This window comes from Perissodus microlepis, chromosome 7, assembly GCF_051167445.1.
Source record: "Perissodus microlepis isolate ML-2025 ecotype Zambia chromosome 7, ASM5116744v1, whole genome shotgun sequence".
Classification (NCBI taxonomy): domain Eukaryota; kingdom Metazoa; phylum Chordata; class Actinopteri; order Cichliformes; family Cichlidae; genus Perissodus; species Perissodus microlepis.
This window is the reverse complement of record NC_140467.1, coordinates 11,776,228-11,797,941: the sequence shown is the minus strand read 5'-3', so window position 1 is coordinate 11,797,941 and position 21,714 is coordinate 11,776,228. Positions and strand designations below refer to the sequence as shown.

The window sequence follows — 21,714 nt, the reverse complement described above, 5'->3', positions numbered from 1 at the left end:
TATCCAGTGGGTAACACCAATGACTGCATAAGCCTTACAAACTACTGCAAACTACAACTTCATAAACAAGTACAAACGAGCATATTTAAAAGAGATTGAAAAGAGATTTAAAAGAACATCTTGCTAAACTTTTTTGTATGTGGGTTAAATGTATATTCTGTGTTACATGTACTCTTTTCCATTCTTTATCATTTTCTTATTCTTTTCCCCCTTGTTTCCTAAACACGTTGTGCCTGTGTGTAAACTAGTGAGGTAGCCATTGAAGCCTATTAGCCTTGAATAAAGCGCACATAACACATTTGAGAGGCGGCATATTGACAAATTATTTTTGGAGTTTGCATAATTGTTTTATTTTGAAGTTTTTAATCGGATGTTCGTCGTTCCTCTAGGTAGAGACTACGGTGGAGGCTTAAGCTGTACGAAGAACTTCCCATGGTAATAACACCTACGTTATCCTATATTATTTGAGTAATATAAGGGTGTTTTGGCTTGTTCGCGTCTCTTTTATATGTCTGTTTGTTTGTTTTAAAGAACGCTGTTGTTGCTTTATTTTTCTTGACTTCCTTGTGGTTGTCGTATTCATCCTCTCTCTTCCCCTCTGTGTTTCAAGCACCTGAACAGAAAAAATAAATACATAACGTTTCGACGACTTCCAGTTTATCTGGGTGATCCTTCGCCTTTCACTCCGTCTTTTTACCGTCTCAGAAACAGTGTTTCACATTAGCCTTATCTGGCTTTTGTTTTTATCTTTCACCTGTTGGCCACCAGATAGCACAGTTGCATTTTGTCAAGTCTGTTTGCAGTGTGCACTTGTTTTCAGTTCCAGTGTTGTTTCAATCCTAGCGTGTTATAACTCAACAGATGACATCCTCTACATTTTTGGTACTGCTGCTTCTTCAGTTCGACTTTGGACAAAGCTCCCATAAACATCTGCATGATGATCATTACATCGGACAGCAGCACAACCCTGAACACGACATGAATGTACTGCTGGGAGATGAGGTGGCTTTTTTTCATATTTTTTTGCACTTTAGAGCTCCATTTCTATCCTTCATCCAGCATCTCCTCACTTTCTTGCCCTGCTTCTTTTACGCAGAGGACTAATGAGATAAAGAAACTCAGCCCAGCAGATCAGAAGATAAAAATGATGGATATTGTAAAGAAGATTGATACAAATGGTGACAATCTGCTAAGTGCAGGTATATTTGTGCTTCTCCCAGTAAAGCACAGACAAACAAAGGGGATTAATAATCACACTCAGGCTGTCTGTTTTATCCATAGAGGAGATTACTCTCTGGATTCAGCACGTCTACAGAAAATATGCTCTGGATGATGCGGAGGAGCGCTTCCCTGAGTTTGACACCAATAAGGATGGTGTTATAACATGGGAGGAATACAACACGGTGGCTCATGACCAGCTCTTTAGTTTTGATGATGATGTTGTTCTGGAGGATCCAGAGCAAGAGTCTCTTAGACATGTGAGCAGACTTTAACTCTCTTCTTACACATCACAGATTAATATATCAATCAGAACTCTAACACGGGCTCATACACCATGCAGCTCCATCGAAAGGAGAGGAGGCGCTTTGACTTTGCTGATGTGGATGGCACACCTGGCCTCAATGTGACAGAGTTTCTCGCCTTCACCCACCCTTCTGAAGTGGATCACATGGCTGTGAGACATTTAACTCCTAATCGTGCAAAACCTGATATGATAATGCATGTTTCCATCCACACTAAGTGTGCTCTTTGAGTTTCATGTGAAAAATCTATTGGGGTTTTCTTTTATTTTTCTAATAGGATTTTGCCATTGAGGATGTCTTGAGTGAATATGATACAGATAAAGATGGATTCATCAGCCTGAGTGAATTTATTGGAGACGTTCGCGGCGATGGTAAAGCTGAGATTAAACCAAGCATGCAGCCTTTTTGTTCTCTTTCTCGTCTGTGCAGTGTTAACATTTCTCTTTTTTCTATGTATATTTTTTTAATCAGATGGTGCCCCTTCGAAGTGGGAGATCGAAGAAACAGTGCGATTTAAAGAATTGTATGATCAAGATAAGGATGGCAAGCTGAATCGAGAGGAGCAGCTCCGCTGGATTGCACCAAACAGCTACGGATCAGCAAGAGAAGAAGTAATGTCTTCTATCATGTGCTCAGCTTTTTTTTCTTTTCTTGTTTTTTGCTTATAGTGGATAAAATAAAGAGTGAAATTATTATAAGCCCGACATTTTAGAAGAAGAACAAGTTTAAACTCCTGAGCTTCTAGCTTCCAATTGAAATTCGAAATAAAGAATTACTAAGGATTATGAGTTATTAACAAAGCATTTAACCCTTAACCTCCTGAGATCTGATATCTTGTGTTTGCTTTTTTAATTTTCCCTGGATATTTGGGATTATGTGAATCTGTTAAGCACCATCTTTTAACAGAAATATATGTGCAGTTTAAGATATGTCATATGGGGATGGGTTTATTTTAAAGTGTAAAAGAATAAAATCAATCAAATTGTGTATTTGACTAATTCTTCATTCTTTATTGAGCAGAATGAAGGATTAGGTGCAGAAAAGCCAATATCTAATGTCCCCATGTGAGGATGCAGGGTCTCAGGAGGCCAGCAGACCACTTAAGGTGAAAAATAGTAAACACTTGTGAGGGAGAGAAATGTTCTCTGAATAGCAGTGAGTTATTTTAGTGCTGCAGATGAGATCATGTTGCAATAATAATGGTGATGCGTCTCTCAAATAGTTCCACACAAAGCCAAGACACACCACTATTTAAATTTGATGCAGCCCAACAAATGTCCCATTTCTGCATAGACAGCCAGGCCATATTCAAACTGAAACTTTAGCTGACCATCCTGACCATGTCTACATGCCTAAATGCATGCATGCTGCTTAAATACTGCTGTCATGTGACAGTACATATTTGCATTGTTTGTTTGAACAGGTGTTCCAAACAAAGTGCACCTTCTGATACAGTAAACTAACATTACCAATTTTTATGATATTATAATAACAATAGAAGTTTATCAGAAAACCCTTAAGACACACCCAAACTTGCCTCACAGCGCACCATTTGTGACCTCATGTCCTAAGAGGTGCACATGCATCTCCTCCTCAATGTTGTAAGGCTTTTAAGACATGAAAATGTTTGCAACACTACAAGCAGCAAGGGTGACTTGCATCTGTGGCAATTTCCCATAAGCAGAGTTGCCATGCAAACAACTTGAGCACCATAACAGTCTCATATTGTGCAAATGTTTAACATCATCTACATCCACGTGGAAGTAAGTCTGCATTTTGCAGGTTAAAGGATCGTACAGTGAATGGAAGAGGGATGTTTATTTTACGATAATTTTCTTAGCTTTTTTTTTTTTTGTTATCTTTCTTTTTTTGATGGTCTAACCGCACCTTTTAAAAACATGCGCCATACCTAGAAATTAGGTCATGGAATATCCTGTATATTAGACCCTTCCTTGCCCAGAGGTCCTGGAAAATTTTCTTAAATTAATCCGCAGTTAAGGCTTCTTTTCTCTCCAAGATGATTTGGTAGCATATACACTGATATTTTTGCTCTCCTGCCGTCAACAGGCTCTTCACCTCATCAAGGAAATGGACCTCGATGGAGATGGACAGATCTCAGAGGCTGAAGTTTTGAAAAATCAAGAAACATTCATGAACAGCGAAGTAACAGACTACGGCAGACATCTGCACCTGACACATGATGAATTATAACAGTCTCTTTTGGTTTAATGTAGAGCTGTTATTTGTTTCAGTAAATGATTTCATGTTGTTTTTTTTCCTCCCTGTCTGTTGTAGAAAGGTTGTGGTATTTACGTCACACACCAGTGATCTCAGCAGTCACAGATCCTTTGCGTGTTATATCTGATCTATTGTTCGGCTCGTGTACAATATGTTACAAAATGTGAACAAAAGCTGAAGACTTACACAACAGTACACGTTTCTGGGCAAAGTACTGGATTGCATAATGTTGTAGAGAATTCCTTGTATTACCCTTAAAGAGCAAGAAGCATCACAAAGTGGAATTTTCAGTTTTCATGAAAAAGTACTGAATCCAATTCACATTAAACAAAGCAGATTTTGTTTTGGTTGCATGCTACAGTTTTTTTTTTTTTTTTAAAATAATGTCCGCTATCACTTCAGCTTTTGGTAAGTGCTGACATGTTGCAGCTCTTCCTCATTTAAATCAAATGAGTAAGTGAGTGAGAGCTCCAGCATGAAGCTTCGCTTCCTGAGTGTGTCATGATCTGTTTCACTTGTATCTAGCCACAGCCAGCTACGCTGCTTGGAGTTAGAAGTGGCTGAAAGTTGAGTGCACTCTACAGCTGGGACTATTTTTTTAATATACGGCCAGGATGACATTACAGTTTAAAGATGCCTTTTGGGTGAGTCGTTGTCATGCTGCTAATTTTTCTTTACTTCTGGGTGCTTTGCATGTGGAGGATTAAAGTAGGCTACACGTTTTATTGAACCGTGAAGCCAAACTTTCTGAAACTACATAATGTATCTGCACACTACTAAGCATGTACCAGAGATTTACTTAGTTTGTCATAGCCTCTCCATAGGTAGTTCACTCCTTTATCGTTCAGCTTTTTTTTCTCATTTGAAAACACACTGAATTGTTACAGTAAGTGATGACCAGTGGAAGCATTTTTATATCTAGATTGTGGTCATCATGTCCAGTTTATCTAGACTGAAGTGTCACACGATGTAAAGGATTCTTTCTCAGCTCAACCTTTTCATAATAAATAAATAAAAAAATGGCTCGGCACAGTTGAGGGCTTCTTTTTTCATCGGGCGGATACAAGGTATTTTTGAACATCTATGTGCCACCGTGCTAAATACACGAGCAAAACCACAAGAACTGGGTTGTCAGAAAGAGCAATCAACTTGTATAACTTAGAAGGTTAACTTTATACCGCAAAGTTATGCGCTTCCTTATTCCTATCTACCTTATCTCAGTGTTTTATATGAATGTAACTTCTTTTTTTTTTACATGAATAGAGATGTTTGGTACTCTACCCACACGGTTGCTTTCCATTCAGAACCTGCTGTGAAAGAGTATATAATAGTTTCCATTCAAATGCTGGTGAGATGCACAGTGTGTGTCTCCATGGCAAAAAAAAAAATAGTCTCAAAATATCTAAGCAAACCTCACTGATAGTCATTCAAATCCTCGGCTCCTCTCTAAAGGTGATCACTGATTTTTTAAATGTGGAGGAACAGGAACGTTTTCTTACAAATGAGCATGGTTTTGGATTCGTTTTTACTTTCATTCCAAAACTGAATATCGGTGTGTGATTTCTATTATGGCTGAGAACTTTGTTAGTGAGCGTAGCTGGTGTTTTATCAACCCAGGGATCAGACTTCATCAGCAATGTTGGTTATGAGACGATTCTTCAGAGGCTTAATGATGGTCGGCGGACGTGCAAAGAAGTGGAGGAGCTCTTGAAAATGAGGTGGGCTCTATGATTTTGGCTAGATTTGTACATTTGAAAGTTATTGCATTAACATACGGCTGCATTTATTCCCAAATGTCAATGCAGAGCAACAGCAGAGGAGAAATATGGAAAAGAGCTTATCACCATTGCCCGCAAGGCCGGGGGCATGTATGAAATCTGGTAGGTATCAGGGAGAAATTGCTTATCACTATACTTACTGCATCTAAGCAATAATTCTCTGTTATAAGAAAAAGTCGGCGCTTTTTTTTTTTTTTTTTAAATAAATGATCTTTGTTTTATTTTCACAGCACTTTGAGAGCATCGTTTGATGAAATGAAAACACGTAAGCAGAAGATATCACATTATTTTACCAAAGCCGTTGTTACCCGGTCCATCCTTCATGTTCTTAGCCCCATGTCTTGTCCCTTTTCAGAAATTGAAAACATCGGAAATTTGCACATTCAGTTGTCTGGGCTCCTAAAGGAGGAGGTGAAGAGAATGGAGACATTTAGAGAGCGACAGAAAGAACAGCGGAAAAAGGTGCCCATTTGAATGCTCATCTTGTTTGCATAAGCAGGATATTTTTATTTATTTATTTTTTTGGTTGCTTCTCTGTGTGATTTCCTGGTAACAGCAATGACTTTTTGTTCTCAATTCTTAGTATGAAGTCATCATGGAGAAGGTCCAGAAGACAAAAGTCTCCCTCTACAAGAAAACATTAGAGGTGAGCTCAGCTCTTGCTATCATGATGACAGACCACAGGTTTGTGGTAGTTATTGTTTTTACTTTCACAGACACATAATGGTTTGAGCTTGAGTGAGGACATTTATTATTCATTACATAAAAGGCTTTAAATAGAATGAACAATGTCATTGACGTTTCTCTGTAAGGCCTGTCGGGCCTTGGGCCTCACTGTAACCCTAAAGCATTGTTGTGCATGTTTTAAAAGGCAAATTGTTTAAGAAGTCAATACAGCATATAAAGAAGGGGGCAGATTTTGCACACTGGTGTTACACTGTAGATAAACAAAGATGCCTGTTCTCTGCTGAGAGGAAGGAAGTGAGTGAACTATTTTGTTTCTCCGGGTGCACATGCTTGACATCTCTTTTTTTTTTCTTTCTTTTTTTTGACTAAACCCCCCTCCAACTGTCTCTTCCCTCCACCTCCCACTCCCTTTCCTGTCAAGGCCTCATAAAGCAAGGTTTTAATGAGCAGTGCATGGGTTTTGTAGTTTCACATGGTTTCGGTTTGATTTCTCTTCCAGTCCAAAAGATCCTATGAGCAGCGCTGCAAAGAGGCAGATGAGGCAGAGCTAACGACTGAGAAGCTGGGCACCGCCCCCACAGCCACCCCCAAACAGATTGAAAAGGTAGGTTTGCTCTACTGTGTGATTATTTGACCAAACTGTTGTTTTTGTTCCAGTTCACCCGTTTCAGTCTGAGCAAAGTCATTTCCCCATCAGTAAATATGATTTTTACATTGCTAAATAAGCTCGAGTTGACTCTGTTTATAACTTTTTAATGAATAATCATTTCAACAGTAGAACTGCAGGAAACATTTTTTTCAGACTCACTGGTGCATGTGGATTAATAGTTTCAGGTTTTATTCTTGTCAGAGTTGTCAATGATTCCAAGCATTAGTATTGGCATCAAGCATCAAGCCAAGCTTGTATGTACACGTTTTTAAATTTAGGGCGAGCTTAGAAAAACTTCAGCAGAGGAACATAAAAGAGAAAAAAAAAGCTTTCTAGAGTTAAACTCTGAATCTACATCATTCTGAGCAAAGTAGTTTAAATATCTGACTGACTAACAATAAGAGTGTCTTACGCACTGGCATTTAGTCACTAACAATATCTATGATATTCCACTTGAAAGCATGAAAAAACTTTACACAGAGAAATACAAAAAACGGTGAAGATTCACTAAGAAATCAGGAACTGGGTACTTTTTGTAAAACTTGGGATCATTGAGTGTGAATGAGTTATTAGAGAACATATAATTTATTAACTGAGGATTAGCTGATTATGTCAAAGTGTCAGAATGACTTCCTGAACAATTTATTGTTGCTTAAGTCCAAACTGGCTGCCTATTTGTCTAAAACTTGAAACATTAGTTCCTCTTTCTGTGAAAAAAAAAGAACAGAAATAGACACTTTTAAGTTGTATTTTAAGTAAACTGATACATCTCACTAACAAGTTACTGTTATTACTATTACTATGTTAACACTGTTCCCCTATTGCTTCACGATTTTGATTAATAAGGTGATAATTTGGTGTCACTTATTGGCTGAGGCAGTGTTAATTAAAACCTAATTGGTTTTATGTTGATATCCATCCATCCATCCCATTCCATTTTTCCATTTTATTAAAACTGAATCCTCTTGTTTGACTTTATTGTTTGAGTAACTATAAGCTGTGGGTTTATATGTGGGTTTATATTAATTATGGTATTATCATTATTATAATTTTTTGTGTCTCATATTTTTGCTATTTTTTTTTTATCAGATGAACAACAAATCCAAACAGTGCAGAGAGGCTGCAGAAGAGGCTGGTAAGGACAACTGATAAGCAAAATTAAGTAGGATGTTTGAAATGCATGTAGGAAACTGATTCACAAGACATGATTTTTTTTTTTTAGGTTGGTGCTCATATGAACTTCTCTTTTACTTGAAGACACGATAAATAGCTCAAAGTGCAGCTATTTATTTTATCTTCAGGATAAACTGAACATTAAAACTCAAAATGTTTACTTTGGTTTTTGCATTTTGCTCATTTTTCCTTTAGAGAAACAGTACACGACAAACATTGAACAGCTTGACAAGATCCGTCAAGAGTGGGAATCGACTCACACTGACACATGCGAGGTATGCTTTTAAAATGTGCATTTTCTCTCTCTTTCTCTCTCAAATTGAAACGGCACGCTATGGCTCAATATTTTTCTAGAATATACAGCGTCAGTATTTGAGGACTGCTATGCCTTTGAGCGAGTGTAATACTTCCCATTCACAGAGTATAGTGATACATAGTGAGTCACTACTGTGCCCAGAACATTTCCGGGCAATAAGACCTCTCTTTATGTGATAAGATCAACAAAGCTGAACTAACCATTCAACAACTTCACACAACCCTATAAGAACACTTGCAGATGTCAACTCATAACACATTTACGTACAAATGAAAACCCATGCTCAAATATATCTAAAAAAAATGTTTGTTTGTTTGTTTTTGGGGTGGCAGGGGCAAGGTACTAAAACCTGTACTTTGAGCTCACCGAAGGCTTAAGTTTCCACTTGTGCAGGAAGCTGCTAGTTGCAACACTTTATTTTTAAGACTATATAAATACAGTTTCTAGCCTCAACATAAGTGTCCACTCAAACTGCTCTTTTGTAGATATTTCAGCAGCAAGAAGAAGACCGCATCAGTGTCGTTAGAAATGCCTTGTGGGTGCATTGTAACCACTTATCAATGCAATGTGTGAAAGAAGATGAGGTGAGTGCAGCTGCTTTTCATGCACCTGAATTGGACAGAGAGGTAGCATGCTTACAATGTTTTCTGGACAAACTGTTCTTTCAGTGCTATGAAAATGTGAGGAAGTCGCTGGAAATGTGTGACATCGTCACAGACAACAACAGCTTTGTTGAGATGAAAAGCACTGGCTCAACCCCCCCAGGTAGGTATTCAACCTGCTGCCTTCCTGATTTGGATTTGAATATGTTCTAAGCTGAACATTTTAATATTATCTTTCAACTCTAAAGCATGCGACGGAATGCTTGGCAGAGGAAACAGGAAAGATGAATGGTGTACCAGGCTACTGGATCTGTAAAAACAGATTTTTCTTTCTTTCCACAGCTCCAGTTGAATATCAAAATTACTACGATAAGAATCCTACAGCTGAGAGAAACGGCGGTGTTGGATTTGTTGGAGTCATGAAGAGGTCAGATTGTCACCACATCAAGAGAATAATAAACATAGCTTGTACTTCTTGCTCAATATCTTTTGTGTATCCCTTACTGAATACTTTCCTCAATTTCTAGGTTTTCAAATCTTCTGCAGGGGAACTGTTCCAGTGGCTCGAAAGTAAACATCAACGAAGGAGTTCCCCAGTCTGCAGGTAAAGTACCATCGTGTTGGGATGACACTGCAATTTCTTACTGGAAGTAAACAAATGTGCAAGTCTTTTAATCTTGGTAACAAACGGTGTAGAACAGCTCTAAGTTCTTCTTTATACAAATGATTTCCAAGCTCAGGAATGAACACAAGGTTGTGCTTATGACATTATAGTGGGAAATGTGGAAGCAGAGCAGCGAATCTGACACAGTACAAGTTTTGATTCCGAATTTAAAAAAAAGTCCATAATTAGAGCCTAACTGGTTCAGTTGGTGAAAGAGTACTTCAGCTGACATTATCTGGCTGTGGGGTCAGACCAAGGGAATGGTAATACTGCTGCACACTGCACCAAAAAACTAAATGACCTGAGCAGATGTGTACTTTGAGCTAAATATTGTGAGTGTGTGTGCTATACACAGTAACGGGGTGGCTGTGGCTCAGGTGGTAGAGCAGATCAGCTACTGATCGGAAGGTTGGTGGTTCGATCCTTGGCTTCTCCAGTCTGCATGCCAAATATCCTTGGATACTAACCCCAAGTTGCCCTCCGATGCGTTCATCGGAGTATGAATGTAGTTTAGTTTGCACTTGAGTTTAGAAGTGCATGGGTGAATGAGGCATGTTGTATTTGAGTACTCCGGGGGAGTAGAAAAGCGCTATATAAGAATGAGTCCATTTAACATGTGATGTGTCTTCAGGAGAAACATCAGATGGAGTATATGCGTCCATTCCTGGATTCCAGGCGTCCCAAATGGGAAGTGATGAATACAAGGCGATATACGACTATGTGGCACAGGTCAGGTTCTGGGCACAGATTTTTAACTTCTACATAAGACATTTTCATGGCTCTAACATAGTAAAATAGGTTTTAGAGTAACATTATTTGCAAATCCTTGCATTCTAGTTCTAAGCCTTTTGACTGATTTGAAAGATCACCCTTTGATTGTTTCTGTACCTGTTTAGGGAGAGGATGAACTCCCTCTATCTGTTGGAGATATTGTGATTGTCTTGGAACAAGGTGAAGATGGCTGGTGGACAGTGAAAAGAAATGGTATTTCTGGACTGGTTCCAGGCTCGTATCTTGCTAAAGAATGAGTCTAACAGCCGTATGTAGGACTACGTAACTGCTACATTTCTGTGTACATATTGTAAAGACCATGGAATAGAATAACCCCAGAGCTTCATCTTATCCGCCATTACCTTTCTGTTGTAAGTATCACTGAAGTACTTGTAGGATTTAGAATTTTGACACCCTGTTATGGAGAGAAATCAGTCTCAAAGGTGTCACAGATGTGCATGGTTACAATCTACAAGCACAAACTAGGATGTATAAATGTGTGCTACAGCTGGTGGAAAATTTTAAGAATGCACAAATGTGTGCTCTACACCCAAATACAAAGCCATTTGAACACATTTAAAAATATTTTATATTAGTTTATTATTCTTGAATAAATGGTGATCATGCATGCACAAATTTTAAAGCTTGACTTTACAGATCTGATCATTTACACTTTCAAAAAGCTTCCTCTGCTTACAGGTGTCAATTAAATGACCGTAATCTAATAAGGACAGATCATGTCAGGTGTGCAATTGGGGTATGAGATACTTCTCATTTCTTTCAGCAGTGCACAGATCCATAAATGCATGTTGTTTTTAAATGCTAGAAAAAAAACTGGGACATTTGGGTTTTCTGCTTATTCCTATCCTAATTCAAATAAATCAGGTGTATTTTCTAAATGAACAGAATAGCTTGTTAGCCCTCGACTAGAACACAAACCAATTACAGATGCTATACAGACTGATGCATAGCATATGCTAAAGTAGTAAAACCTACAAGCTAATATAGGCTAATAGTTAAACCTATAAAGTAGTTCACAAGTGAAGCAAAATAAAACAGACAAGTCACAAAGACATCTGCTTTAAAAGCAAGAAAAGGGGGAAATAGAAGTAAAAAATTATTGTATTTCTTTGTGCAGTTATCCTTTGTGCAGAGTCCCTGACCCAATATCTGCTACTGGTACTAAGAGTTCAAAGTTATAGCTGGAAGAAATGTTTGCAAAACGTGCAGGAAGCCAGCGCACTGCAACATTTGAACACACATAATTTAGAGGATTGCTGGTAAAGGGCCCAGTGTGAACAATTTCAACAGCACCACTTTCAACATCCTGTGAAAGCTGAAGATGCTGTGACAGAGCCTCAGCTAAAACTATTCTTGACCACATACAAAATCAAGATAGCAAATATCCAGTAGTGTGTATTGCAGTCTCACCCCAGTGTACTTCAGTGGAACCTGTGAAGGGAGAAGTGACGTCACCCTATATTTTAAGTAAACAGAAACAAAGAGTACAGTGGGGTTTTTTTTACCTGCAGATTTTAAAAAATCCTTTCTAGGACAGTTTGTGTATGTTTTTAACAGACTTGAGGAATCAGAACCATGAAAGGGAAACTAACTGGGAAGACAGTTAGTAGTTGACAGTGGTACAACGCATCAAGCCTCCACAAAACATTATTCCCCAGTGTTCTGCATAAGCCACAGTGAAATCAAACTTTTTAATTAATCTTAGACTCATGCATGACTGTTAATGAACTATTTTAAACCACCTTGCACATGGGGTCAACAATGATAGTCATATTCTACTCAGCTTAGCCAAATACCCACACATCTTGCTGATTTCTCTCCATTTTAAAACGGGAGTGTACCAGTTAGTTAAGAGCCTCAAAAGTAAAGCAAAAGACACTAAAGATGAAAGATTTTAGGACTAATAAACTAAACACATAATCCTAAAATTGATTGAATGTGAGCAATAGTGCAATTTATTTTCAACAAATTCAGCTGTTCAGGAATAACAGTCTATACTTGACTGCTTATTTTTTAATTACACTTATAGATATGCCTTATTAGTGTCATATTTAAAGTTCATGTGTTTTTGTAAGTTTATTATGAATAGTTTATTCATAATAAACTATGACATACTATTATTAAAGTTCTCACTTCAAATACTTATGACTAATGAAAACATAAAATCAAAATGGCTTGTGAATAAAAAATTAATGCTAGGAGCTAATTGACATCTGCAGATGCCAAAATGCTGACAGTTCAGGATCACTCATTAGGCTTACATTAATGTTAGTTTAGACGAATAACCGTGACCATTTATTAATCTTCATAGGCTGCTGAGTAGTATCTGTAATAGATAATCGTATGTGTTCTTGTCGAGAGGTGATGATTGTATTTTGTTTATTTAGAAAAAAAAGGTTATTTGAAGTCATGTAGGAAGCCCAGATGTCCCACTCGCACTCGAATGCAGCATGTGTTTGGGGCTGAAAGAGTGAAGTGCCTTAAATTCCCATCATATCAGTTGACCGCACACTGAAATCAGCTCTGTAAGCGATTGAAAATCACAAATATGTTTAGACGTTTGTATTCACACGAGGCCTTTTGAAAGCAAACATTATCAGATTTGTGATTTGTGGGTAAAGTGTTTTCTGTTTGTGTGTGCATTGGAGCACGAATTTGTACATTTCTAAATTGCACACAAATCATTGTACATTGTATTTAAAATTTTAATTTATGCTTTTGAGGCCAAAAAGGGAAAGATTAAAAATGAGAACATCAGTAGGACAGTTCATGGATGTAGTGAAGGAGGAGACGCAGAGGGTGGTCACATCATACACATTTGTGAAACTTGTGAGACTCATTTCTCTTTACAGCCCCTAGTGGCAGCAATATAAAAGCCTGTGGAAGTAATGCATACTATACAAAATGTAAAAAAAGGCCTTTGTATATTTTCAATGTGCAGATAATTGTAGTCTGAACACAACAAGTGCATGTAACGCGTTTATTTATATTTATTAAATTGAACTGAAAAGACAAACCTTCTATTGTTTTGTTTGTTTTTTTAAAAAACACCGTTAGCTTTAGCATTGCAGTAAATACTATTTCTGTTTTATTAGAACAGTCTATTCTTAGATTATGTGGCTAACAACTCTTTGCTCTCTGGTTTCTGATTACACAGGAGTGGGCGTTGCTGCCAAGTTTTTCTCAGGTAAATAAAGCTGAGATATTTACCAGAAATCATATGAGTCTAAAATCGTAATTTCTTTTGACACCAGTGTCTTCTGACCTTTGACTCTTTGATAGCAACAAGAACAAACAGAAACCGGAAAACATTCGATTTAATTTTAAATATGCTGCAATTACATTCTGGAGTCTTGCCGCTGCTACATTTTAGCAAGTCATGTTCTAAAAACTACCATTGGTAGACTGCAAACAGAAAGGGACAAAGTCAATGCATTACACTCCAAATACTAAAAGGACTGATTCAAAAGATAAAGCTCAAATAAGTAAAAGCCAGTGAAGTTACACAGTTTACACACAAAAACATGCAGTGGCCTTTACTTCTACTGCAGTTTAAGTATTTCTTGACACAATACTGCTGATGAAAAATAAAGTTTAAAACGTACGTGAGCTGCAGGAGTAGTTCTCATAGTAGTAGCAGTAGTAATAGCAGTTGAAGTACAAGGTCAATTATATTCTTTCTTTCAAGTACATGACAGATTTAAAAAAAAAAAAAAAAAAAAAAATACAATGTGTTAGCTGTACATATAGTGCAAAAAATAAGAGGGAACTGCACTACCCGCATAAAAACTCTGAACATAACCAAACCAGGTTTCAGTTGGTATAAGCGGGGCCTTCCAACCACAATGCCTTCCACAGAGCAAATAATGCCAACGTTTCATTCTCAATGACCTTTATAAAGAATTTGGACAACAGCTTTTTGGAAAAAAAACAGGTAAAACACACAAGTTAACTTGGTTAGTGCGTTAAGGTTAGTGTGGTAATAGATTATTTCATGCTCTCACCTATAAATCCTTAATTAATGTTATGGTGAGAAATGCTTTCTCTTTATGCATAGGTGCCCCCTGTAACTAGTAGCTCGTAGGCAGGATCCCGGCTTCTCCGGCACAGCACGACACATGCACACAGCATCCCCAGCATCTAAAGGAAATGCAACACTCAGTTAAAAGTACTCACACATTATAAGGTGGGAAGTCCTGCAACGTATAGCAGCACGTATTATACCAGACTTTAAAATATGTGTTGCTTTCATCATGGAACACTGGCTCGCACTGTGGTCGTTGCCTTTGAATAGCTTGACACTTCTGCTTCTAACGCTTAGAAAAGGTATGCCAAAATCATTTTACATCATAGGCCACATGCAGCCCACATTACAGAAAATGTATCAATTAAAAATTAGTGGCCGGATTTGACCTGGGCCTTATAATTGACACTTTTGACTTACAGCATGGTAAGTGCAAATACGTTTTTACCAGTGAGGAACTGGTTTCTTGGGAGTAGGTGGTGTGAAGCTGAAGCCTGTCACCTGCTACTCCATACTAAAAGTAATTTGAAATATAGCTACCCAGTTCTGAGTAACCAGCTGTAATATTCAAAACTATTGATGGTATACCTAAGAAGCCATCTTCTTCCTGAGTTAAATACCTGCATGGCAGCAAATGTCAGCGCAGTCCAGATGACATACATCATGATCTCCTGTAGTTTCTTCACAACAAGTGCTTCACAACCCTATAGAAGCATATAATATACATATTTAGATGAATATACAAGATGAAGCTGTCGCGTTAAAAATAAATAAATAAATAAATGTGTATCCAGCATGACAACTTGTGAAGAGATTAGAGATTGTTTACTTCTTGGTAGAGAGCTTCAGGATGAGTAAGAGACCCCGTACAAGTTCCAATGTTAGATTTGCAGCAGCTGATGGGTACGCTGTTGTTTTTTGATTTTTCATACCAGCGTGTGTGCTGCCAGTCTGAGTAATTGTGAATCCCACAACACTGAAGCTAAAGATAAAGAATCAAAAGTAATGTCAATTTCTTGCAAATACGCATAAAAAACAAAACAAAACACACCACACACAAAAGAGACAGACAGCTGATAAAGAGAATATGATTTTTATCCTCACCTGTCTCTGAACATAGTCAATGGCACGGCTCTGGGCGTTGCTGTTTGTGCCGTTGTACTCATCATAAACTTTCATAATAGAACTATTAACTTCATTTTCAACCTGGGAAGAGTTTTAAAAAAAAAAAAAAAAAAAAAAAAAAGGTGAGGGCTAAGCATTTGTTGACACATCTTCTTGAACAAATCAACTTTACACCAGAGTCACTTAATAGAATTTTCAGCGGTTGACTGGCTGGGTGTTATCAGAGAGATCTACTGTGCTAAAGGCTCAGAAAAAAAACAAACAAACATGTAGCAAGCTGTATTTGACTTCCTCACCTTTGCTCTGTAAATGTATCCGAGAACCACCACTGCCACTTCTGTCATGAAAACCAACAGGAGAATGACGACAAACTGTGGATTGAATTTCAAGATTAAAGACAAAGGGACAGTTGTCAAAAAGGTTATCTTTGGTCTGGTTTAAGTTACACTTACCCTACCTGTTAATTCATGCTTGGTGTTTTGCATTCAGGGCGCAATATAATGCATCGTGAACTACACCTTTAATATTTAGCACACTCTTTAAACTGGTTTACTGACCGATGTAAGTCCACAGTAGCTCTCCCTCACTGTAGCGCAGCATCCAATTAGCCCAATGATGAATAGAAGGGCTCCAACTGCAATGATGATCACCGCTGGGATAAGAGTGTACACATCTTCAAAGAAGTGATCATAATCATCATATGTAATGAAGACATAGGCTCCAACATAGCAAAGGATACCAGCAGCGGCCTGTGGGTGACAAGAAAAACAAAAAACATTACAATAAATAGTATCCATCCATCCAGGTATTATGTTTCAATTTACCCAATTCAGAGTCAAGGGCCTATCTCAGCAGTCACTGGGCAAAAAGCTAACACAGAGAGACAAACAACCATTCACACTTAACCTAACCCCTTTAGACTGTATGAGAAAGAGACAGGCGAGAACATGCTAATTCTGCATATAAAGGCCCCAGCCTGGATTTGAACCTAACGCCTTCTCGCTGTGAAGCAACCGTGCTGCAGCGATTAGCACAATAAGTGTATTGCCACCGTGGCAACAGACCTTTGCCATAGGGCCGTTTCACATGTGTCTTAGTGCACTAGGAATGAACTCTAATTCTTAAAAACAACATGCTAGGATCGGTTTTACATAACTACTGTACAGTTAATCAACACTAATTGTCCTCATCCCCAGAGACTATCATGTACAATACAGTGGACCTTAATATTATACTCCAGTACATTTCAAAGAAACATGCTGAGAGCTAGATTTACTTTGTAGCCATGTCCAACAAATAAAATAAAAAGAAATAATGCATCTGCTTAAACTTCTGTTAAAGTTCTTAAGTTATGATAACACAGCAATATCTATGTCACACAAATACACAAAAAGGTAGCTTCACTTCAGGAAGCAACATAGCAAACAGTTCTTTTAATATAAAACGTAATGACACATGGTTCATTTAATATAAGCTCATAGCGGAAACCTAAATATCTCATCAGCAATAGTCACGTTTTTGGGCTGCCTCTTGAAGCTAGCCCGTCACTAGTGAGACAAAGGTCGCAGCAAGCTAAGCAGCTGACGGCACACAAACACACAGCTAGCTACAGCCGGTTAAATGTGACGCACGTTTAAAACCGACATAAACCTCCAAACTTACCCAAAAAATCAGGTTTAGAAAGACCAACACCGTCTTCGACGATGTGATGCCACACTGCCCCATCGTCAACACGGGTTTTTAAAGCTGTTCGTTTCGGAAAAATAATGCAGGTTTCTAGTCAGACATCTCCCAGCTGGCCCCACCATTCACTCTCCATAACCTTAACAACACCGTTGGACAGCTGCCTGCGACACAGCGCCCCCAACAGCAGAACTGCGACAACACACCCTGCACAAACACAACTTAACCACGCCCCCAAAATGGTGACTGGTGCCTTAGAGCTTACTGTCCGGTTTATCTGACCAGCCTTTAAGCAATATTCTTTTCAGGTCAAGAAGCTATTATTGTGTTACAAATGATAAAAATGTAGCAAATGTTAAAAACCCGAGATATCAATTTTATTTATATATAAAGCTGCTAGTTGCCATCTAGTGGTATGATATAAACTCACCGCCACTTTGTTAGGTACACTTCTACACCTGCTCGTTAATGCAAATATGAAATCAGCCTCTATTACATGATAGAGTAACTCTGAACGTGGCATGGTTGTGTAGAGGTGGATCTATACTGTTTTATCTGCCCTTTAAACTGAGTCAGTAATCAGATAGGCAGTCTTTTTTTTTTTAACTTGCTGTGCCGACATAATTGTTTGAATCAACATGGATCAGATTTTTCTATCTGCATGTTTCCACAGGACAATGTGCATCCCAAAATGCATGCCCTGTACCGCATTTGCAGACACCTCATGGAGAATACGCCCACTGGCCAATTCATTAGGTACACCTGTTCAACAACTTATTCACGCAAATACTTAATCAACCAATCACATGGCAGCAACTCACACACCACCTGCAGAAGTTTAAACTGAGCATCAGCATGCGAAGAAAGGTGATTAAAGTGACAGGCTGCATGCTCTAGCTGCCTGTCACCTTGCTGCTAGAAAACCTGCATTTTGCCAATGAGGGACAGTACAGGATATTTGTATTTTATTCTGTTCAATTTTATTGTTTGTTGTTTTGGATTAGTCTGAGTATTTCTGTTAGTCTGATCTATTGGGATTTTCACACACAAACCTTTCTTGGGTTAATAGAAAACAGCCAGAGTGCCACCTTTGTCAGCTGACAAATCTGAAACAACAGTGTGATGCTATCAAGTAAACACGAGCCAAACTCTTTGAAGAGTGTTTGCAGTATCTTGTTAAATCTAGGCCACAAAGAATTACAAGTCTTGCCGCAAAAGGTGCTAAACACAGTACTAGTAAGGTGCATCTAATACAGTGACTGTTTAATTAAGGGTTGTCAAACTCATTTTAGTTCACAGGCCACAAACTACACATTGTAGTACAACTATTGCACAATAACATATAATCCTCTAAAAGTCTTCTTTATTGATGAGTAAAGAAGTGCAAATACATAAGTAGCATCTAATAAGCTAACCATTTCTGAAACAGTTAACATGTGAAAGTTTTGTACCTTTATAGATCCACTGTCGAGTGTTTTGTCTTTATGATTCCTATCATTTGTCTACATTTAAAATACTTTTATGTTCCACATTCAATTTTATCTGCCTTGATCTCACCTTATCAATCACTAAATCCATTAATTTTATCTCTGGTCTTCCTCTCTCCTCCACTATCCCTCCTCTGCATATGTCCAAACCATCTCAGCCTTGCCTCTCTAAATTTGTCTCCACACTGCTCAACCTGAGCTGCCATCTTGGTTTCTTGTCTTTTTTGTCAATGCCACCATCTCCAAACCGTACATCATAGCAGATTTTACTACCTTCACTTTCACTCTTGCTGCTATCTTCCATCACAAATCACCACTGACACCTGCCTGTGCTCTAATAAGCAGTTTTTCCACTTTAACAAAACCATCCAATGGGCCAAAATTGACCTTCTATCAGGCTGGCTGTTTCCTGAGGGCTCCATGCTTGACATTCCTGGTTTAATTCTCATCCTTGACTCTCATACTTAAAACATTTCAAGTGTGGAATTACTAGTCAGGTTATGTGATCTCAAAAACAGAGAAGGAGCAGTGTTTAAAATTTAAAAAGATAATTTCTTTCTAAAAAAATAAATAAAATAGAAGTATCTCTAATCAGGTCATTAAAAATATCATGTACCTTTTGTTGTGGCTTTTACACAGAAATTTATTAAATTACAACCATTAGGAATACAGTATATCAGCAGAACACTGTGGTGAGCAAATACTGCAGTAGCTGATGTTTATCTGTTGTCACATCAATTTTTTTGCTTGCATGAAAGTTTAAAGATAAATAAAGATAAGTAAAGTTAAAAACAATGAAAACTTCTTTGTTTCCCTGGGAATAAAGTCAGAATAAATAACCACAAAAAGAACCAACTAAACACAGAGTAATAGAATGTCACTGGTCACATTACTTGACTCAGGATTACACAACTGCATTGCTAGATAGATTCTTGTTGTAGTTTCAAACTAAGAGAAAATAAACATGCACTGAAAACACAAGGTTTCATATAAGGGAGAAACTGATAAGCCATGCCCAAAGCTCAAGATCACTTTCAAAGTTTAGAAACCACACATTTAGATTATGCACATAGTTCAAATGTTAACATTTTCATTGAATTGGCAACTGTCACTAAAGACACAGAAAACTATCAACACAGTACTGGCAGTAATTTTGCTCTATTTGTGTGCAAATATGTTTTACAGGCACATGATTTGAAAAAGAAGCACAAAAACACACGTCTCACTGCTTGCAATAGTTTACTTCGTAGCTGAGGAGAAGCTAAAATCAGCATGTGTGCCAAATATTTTGTCCCAGTGACTGAAGTGCGGTGCAAAGTTTGTATTGGGTTTCTGATGGTGCACATCATGTTTGCTGGGCCCTCCGTAGATGCCAAATGGTATCAGATGAGATGTGGACCAGGGGAAATCATAGCCGCAGTGATCTTCTATAGAAACATACACATGCAACACCATGAAGGCCCATGTAGTGAACAGGTGACATCTCAGGATCACAGGATTCAGGGTGGTCCAGAAGCCCACTGTAACCAGCTCCCAGCCACCAAGACACTGAGTCGCAAGAGCAAAGGGAGACGAGTAATTGTGATGGATGGCGTGGAAGGTGACATACAGCCAGCGGATCCTGTGATGGAGCAGGTGCCAAATGAAGTACTGCAAGTCAAAAAGCAGGAGGTTGCCTATAGCCCCGGCGATCAGCTCCAGTAGGAACGGAGCCTGGTCTGGCAGGTCGGCGGGTGGCCTCCACGCCCACTGGGCCACAGATGCTGGAAGCACAAGAAACACATGGTTGTACAAGGTGACATCTGCACAGTGCAGCAATGCAGAGGCCGTTGGTCGACGGCTCGGCTGTATCTTGAATTGCTGAACCCACGGCCATTTATCCCCCATTATGTCACAAAGAAGGAAAGGGATGCAGAAGACAAAGTATGAAGAGACAGTCAGCACAATGGGGAAGAGCGGAGATCGCAAATAGTCTGTGTAGTTGAGCCTCAGGCTGTCCCACAGAGGCTGCAGCAAAGACTTTTCTCTTGACCAACTCATCCAAATATCTACACTGGTTTCTACAAGATCCATGATGAATTAAAAAAGAAAAAAAAAACACAGTGAAGGTGTCTGAGGAATGAAGGTGCTTCAGCCAGAAACAGCAGCTTTGGCAAACACTTTTTCCATGTGTGTGTCGGCTTAGGCTTTTCTGTCTGTGTGGTATCAAGTGGCAGCCAGGTACAATAAATTATTTATACACCCTGTGCAACAGGTAACTTATAGCTCTCCACACAGGAACTGTTGACATATAGGTGATTATTCTGTCTTCTGTTTATGCTGAATCTCCTGTTTGGTTGGTGTATTTTTTCATTTTCACTTATATAAAATAAATACTGTGACGTCTTGCACAGGTCTAGCCATAAAACAGATGAGTTAAAGAAGAGATATATAGGACAAAAGAGAATGGGAATTTTTTTTTTTAAATCTGAAAAACCATAGAAACAACTATCAGGTCTTTACAGGAAAATAAATATATTTAAAATTAAATACAAGGTCATACGTATTTAAAGCAGTTCATACTGTAGAAGGCAGAAGAGGAAGATAGCCTCACCACAAAGTCCATTTACTTATCAGATGCTTTCCTTCATAACAAAGGATGTTACCAGCGGATGATGTTTTCACTGTACAGCTGTTTTGGATTTTCAGTTCAGGATTATCCATGCTAGCTTTGTTCTCCTGTGCTCAAAGGCTCCAGAACAGCTTCTGACAATTTTTTTCAAGTTTATTTTTGTTTCCTTTGATTTTATTTAATTTGTTCTACCTAGAAATATTTTATTTACCGTCCCTGGCACCAGTTTTTATATGTGCATATTATTTTGGAGCCTATATGTATTATTCGAATACGTTTCGAGGAATAATAGTATTAAAAGCCTTTTTTGTCGCATATTATGACGCATAACTCTTGCGCTGATGTTTTTACAGTCCACGGTT

The 21,714-nt window shown here is 38.3% G+C and overlaps 4 protein-coding genes across 4 annotated transcripts; 2 read left to right on the top strand and 2 right to left on the bottom strand.

The window, feature by feature from the left end:
* The first annotated feature begins 375 nt into the window (after nt 1–375).
* rcn2 (reticulocalbin 2) lies at nt 376–4,796 on the top strand. Its single transcript, XM_084933412.1, has 8 exons — nt 376–435; nt 862–1,002; nt 1,097–1,199; nt 1,282–1,478; nt 1,562–1,675; nt 1,801–1,894; nt 1,995–2,134; nt 3,591–4,796. The coding sequence occupies exons 1-8, from the start codon at nt 433–435 to the stop codon at nt 3,732–3,734; spliced, it is 936 nt and encodes a 311-aa protein (XP_084789538.1). The 5' UTR covers nt 376–432; the 3' UTR covers nt 3,735–4,796.
* Nucleotides 4,293–14,152, top strand: pstpip1a (proline-serine-threonine phosphatase interacting protein 1a). The gene is made up of 15 exons (XM_084933410.1): nt 4,293–4,405; nt 5,379–5,479; nt 5,567–5,641; nt 5,770–5,804; nt 5,895–6,001; nt 6,123–6,185; nt 6,726–6,830; nt 7,965–8,010; nt 8,244–8,323; nt 8,850–8,948; nt 9,033–9,129; nt 9,309–9,393; nt 9,494–9,570; nt 10,262–10,359; nt 10,527–14,152. The coding sequence occupies exons 1-15, from the start codon at nt 4,376–4,378 to the stop codon at nt 10,656–10,658; spliced, it is 1,230 nt and encodes a 409-aa protein (XP_084789536.1). The 5' UTR covers nt 4,293–4,375; the 3' UTR covers nt 10,659–14,152.
* On the bottom strand, nt 13,722–17,436 carry LOC146382625 (tetraspanin-3-like). Its single transcript, XM_084933413.1, has 7 exons — nt 17,234–17,436; nt 16,129–16,320; nt 15,868–15,942; nt 15,551–15,652; nt 15,276–15,428; nt 15,067–15,150; nt 13,722–14,562 (listed from the first exon to the last, which is right to left on the bottom strand). The coding sequence occupies exons 1-7, from the start codon at nt 17,294–17,296 to the stop codon at nt 14,470–14,472; spliced, it is 762 nt and encodes a 253-aa protein (XP_084789539.1). The 5' UTR covers nt 17,297–17,436; the 3' UTR covers nt 13,722–14,469.
* An 817-nt stretch (nt 17,437–18,253) lies between these two features.
* On the bottom strand, nt 18,254–21,679 carry ch25hl1.2 (cholesterol 25-hydroxylase like 1, tandem duplicate 2). Its single transcript, XM_084933409.1, has one exon. It carries the CDS (start codon nt 20,812–20,814, stop codon nt 19,981–19,983), a length of 834 nt encoding a protein of 277 aa, XP_084789535.1. The 5' UTR covers nt 20,815–21,679; the 3' UTR covers nt 18,254–19,980.
* Nucleotides 21,680–21,714: the final 35 nt, after the last annotated feature.